The sequence below is a fragment of the Lutra lutra genome, chromosome 3, assembly GCF_902655055.1.
Source record: "Lutra lutra chromosome 3, mLutLut1.2, whole genome shotgun sequence".
In the NCBI taxonomy this organism is placed as follows: Eukaryota; Metazoa; Chordata; class Mammalia; order Carnivora; family Mustelidae; genus Lutra; species Lutra lutra.
This window is the reverse complement of record NC_062280.1, coordinates 122417800-122421270: the sequence shown is the minus strand read 5'-3', so window position 1 is coordinate 122421270 and position 3471 is coordinate 122417800. Positions and strand designations below refer to the sequence as shown.

The 3471-nt window shown below is 57.6% G+C and overlaps 1 protein-coding gene across 2 annotated transcripts; it reads left to right on the top strand.

The window, feature by feature from the left end:
• The first annotated feature begins 444 nt into the window (after nucleotides 1–444).
• Nucleotides 445–3069, top strand: AMER2 (APC membrane recruitment protein 2). Of its 2 annotated transcripts, XM_047722934.1 has the most exons (2): nucleotides 445–1255; nucleotides 1634–3069. In XM_047722934.1, the coding sequence occupies exons 1-2, from the start codon at nucleotides 445–447 to the stop codon at nucleotides 2500–2502; spliced, it is 1680 nt and encodes a 559-aa protein (XP_047578890.1). In that variant the 3' UTR covers nucleotides 2503–3069. The 2 variants fall into 2 exon arrangements, with proteins under 2 accessions (XP_047578890.1, XP_047578889.1); XM_047722933.1 differs by having other exon boundaries at nucleotides 445–3069.
• The last annotated feature ends 402 nt before the right edge of the window (nucleotides 3070–3471 follow it).

Genomic DNA, 3471 nt, shown 5'->3' with positions numbered 1-3471 from the left:
AGTCCAGGATAGGCGCTCAGAGGAATAACCATTTTGTGTTGGGTGGAATTTCTTTGTCCATTTTGGGGGTATCCTGTGAACCACGACTGGGCTTCTGGAAAGAGCCTATCTAGAGGAGGAATCGGAAGGTGGCTAAGATTGGATGGAATCTGAATTCCATAAAGACGACGCTAATTTCTGCAATCGACTCGAGGCTCTGCTGCCTGCTCTCGCCACACACACAAAAAAACTATGCAGCACAAAGCCAAGTCGGATCCGAAGTGGGTTAGGGTATTATATAAGCGCTTGGCGGGAGGGGAGATGGTCTTTTATGTGTGTTTCTTTTGCTGCAGCGGCGGCGGCGGCGGCGGCAGCGAGAGTGGCTCAGGTTGATTTAGAATACGGATGACAGTAGCCTGGCGCGAGCCCACGGCTGACGAAAGCTGCTTATCCCGCTCGGTTTCCATGGAGACGAGCAGGAGCAGCGGCGGCGGCGGCGAGGCTGTCAGCGAGCGCGGCGGCGGCGGCGGCGGCGGCGATCGCGCGTCCGCGGGGGTCTGCAGGAGGAAGGAGGAGGCCGGGGCCGGGACCCTCGCGGCAGACATGGACTTGCATTGTGATTGTGCTGCCGAAACGCCGGCCGCCGAGCAGCCGTCGGGGAAGATTAATAAAGCTGCTTTCAAATTATTCAAGAAGAGGAAATCGGGTGGCACCATGCCCAGCATTTTTGGGGTCAAAAACAAAGGGGATGGGAAAGGCTCGGGTCCGACGGGCATGGTGAGGAGCCGGACCCACGACGGCTTAGCCGAGGTGGTGGTGCTGGAGAGCAGCAAGAAGGAGGAGCCGCGCGGCGGGGGCGACAGCGGGGGCGGCGGCGGGGGTGGCCGCGGCGGCGGGCGGCCCAACCCGGGTCCCCCCAGGGCGACCGGGCCCGGCGTGGGCTCCCTGGCCAACAGCTCGGTGGCGAAGTCGCACAGCTTCTTCTCCCTGCTGAAGAAGAACGGGCGAGCGGAGAACGGCAAGGGCGAGCCGGCGGACGCGAGCAAGGCTGGCGGCAAACAAAAGAGAGGGCTGAAGGGGCTCTTCAGCAGCATGCGCTGGCACAAGAAGGACAAGCGGGCCAAGGCGGAGGCGAAGGGCGAGCGCGCGGGGGCCCCGGGCGGCCTCATCCTGCCGGGCTCGCTCACCGCCAGCCTGGAGTGCGTCAAGGAGGAGACGCCCGGACCCGCCGGCGAGCCGGAGAAGCCCAGCAGGGACGCGCCGCGAGACCCAGCAGGTGAGCTCGGAGGGGGAGAGCCGGAGCCGGCCTCCGCCGATCGCGCCCACGTGCCGGACCGCCGAGAGGCCCACAGCCCCGGGGTCCCTAAGGCCGACAGCGCCCGGGGAGAGGACGCCGCGGGGCATCGGCGCGCCGAGAAGCCCCGGGCAGCCCCCGAGCTGGGCGCTGGGGAGGTGCAGACGGCCGAGGATGCCTCCAGGACAGGTGACGTTCCGGTAAAGACCGTCCCCCTTGTCGACTCGGAATGCGGCAGCGGCCGCGCGGCGGCCGTCCCTGACCCTTCCGCTGTTGATCCACCCTCAGACCCATCGGCCGATCGTATTTGTTTGATGTTTTCTGACGTGACTTCACTGAAAAGCTTTGACTCTCTTACAGGCTGTGGAGATATTATTGCAGACCAAGAGGACGAGGCAGGTCCCAGCTGTGACAAGCATGCCCCCGGGCCAGGCAAGCCAGTTCTCTCTAAAAAGAACCCCGGCGTGGTGGCCTACCAAGGAGGAGGGGAGGAGATGGCGAGCCCGGAGGAGCTGGACGACACCTATCTCCAGGAGTTCTGGGACATGCTCTCCCAGACTGAGGACCAAGGACCAGGGCCCCAAGAGGGAGCGGCCAAGGCGGCAGCAGCCCTGGAAACCAAGGTGGTGGCCGAGACGTCCAAAGACGCCAGGTGTGCGGAAGGGGTCAAGGACGTGTCCTTGGGCAAGCACAGGAGGCTCAACCGGATTCCCATCGAGCTCCATCCCAAGGAGGAGCCTAAACCGCCTGAGAAGGAGCAGCAGGAAGGCATCCCCAATAGTGACGAGGGCTACTGGGACTCCACCACTCCGGGGCCCGAGGAAGACGGCACCGGCGGCGGCAAAAAGGCGGGCATCCCCCGGGATAGCTACAGCGGGGACGCGCTCTACGATCTCTACGCGGATCCGGATGGAAGCCCGGCCGCCGTTCCCGCCAACGAGGAGACGTCCTGCTTGTCTCGGTTAAAGCCCGTGTCTCCAGTCACCATCACCTGTCCACTGCGAACACCAGGCAGTTTGCTGAAGGACTCTAAAATCCCTATCAGCATCAAGCACCTCGCGAACCTTCCATCCAGCCATCCCGTAGTGCACCAGCAACCAGTCAGGAGTGAGATGCCCAGAACAAAAATCCCAGTTTCCAAAGTGCTGGTCCGCAGGGTCAGCAACCGGGGTTTGGCCGGGACCACCCTCCGGGCAGCGGCGTGCCATGACAGTGCCAAAAAGTTGTGAGGTCTCCGAAGCCGAGGTGATGGACCCCATGTCAAGGAATACAACTTTCCCTGGAAACCACTCAAATAAGTTTTGTTTCTCCTAAAGAAAGGCTTTTAGGACCATCCCTGCTCCAGAGCCTAGACCCAGGAGGTATCTGGGCCGCTAGCAGGGGCAGGATACACCAGAGAGGGGGAGCTACTCATGGGAGTCCCCTCTCCAGATAAGTTCCCTGAGAATTATTTTCAAGCACTTTTAATTTTTTTACCTTTAAAAAAAAAATCACTTGTTTTTTGTTTTTTTCTTTTGATGCGCTGAACACTTGGAAGTCACCTTTACTTGCCTTTGCAGAAAACAACCTAAGTAAGCATCATGCCATGACACTTGGCTGTGCCAGGGTCCAGACAGGGCCTAGAGAAACCACTGCCAACACCAGAGGAGCCCCTCCTCTTCCATGACACTTTCCATCCTTCCTTTCTTCTTTTCCTTTTTCTTTCCAGGGGGAAAAAGAGAGAGAGAAAGAGAGAGAGAAAGAAAAGAAAAAGACCCTTTGCTGTATCACTGTGTGGAAAACACCTGCAATGCTGAAAGAGCGAGGTATTTATTTACTTGATGAGCAGAGGCGACCATTGATTGGCCCCAAACTTGCCTACTTTTGGTTGCTGGGTATGCATATAGGTCAGTATCTACCACCAGGACAATAAAGGAGCATTTCGGTTTGGTTGGTTTAGATCATGTGTTTGGGGAGAGAGAAGCAGCTCAGCAGAGCCAGTTTTTTCTTTTTCTTTTTCTTTCCCACCCGGTGAAGAAATGAGGATCAGGGAAAGACTTCACTAAAATGCCAATAGAACCAGTATTTTAGTGTTTATAAACTGTAACCTTTTCATGTGTACATAATGCATATTTTACAGTTTATCTAGCTGTTAACATTTTATAATCTGCCAGTAACCTCGAATTTAAAATCTGGTTTTATAACAAGTTATGATAACT

Excerpts from the sequence above, each read along its gene's own strand:
- AMER2 (XM_047722933.1), top strand. The coding sequence starts at position 445 with ATGGAGACGAGCAGGAGCAGCGGCGGCGGCGGCGAGGCTGTCAGCGAG.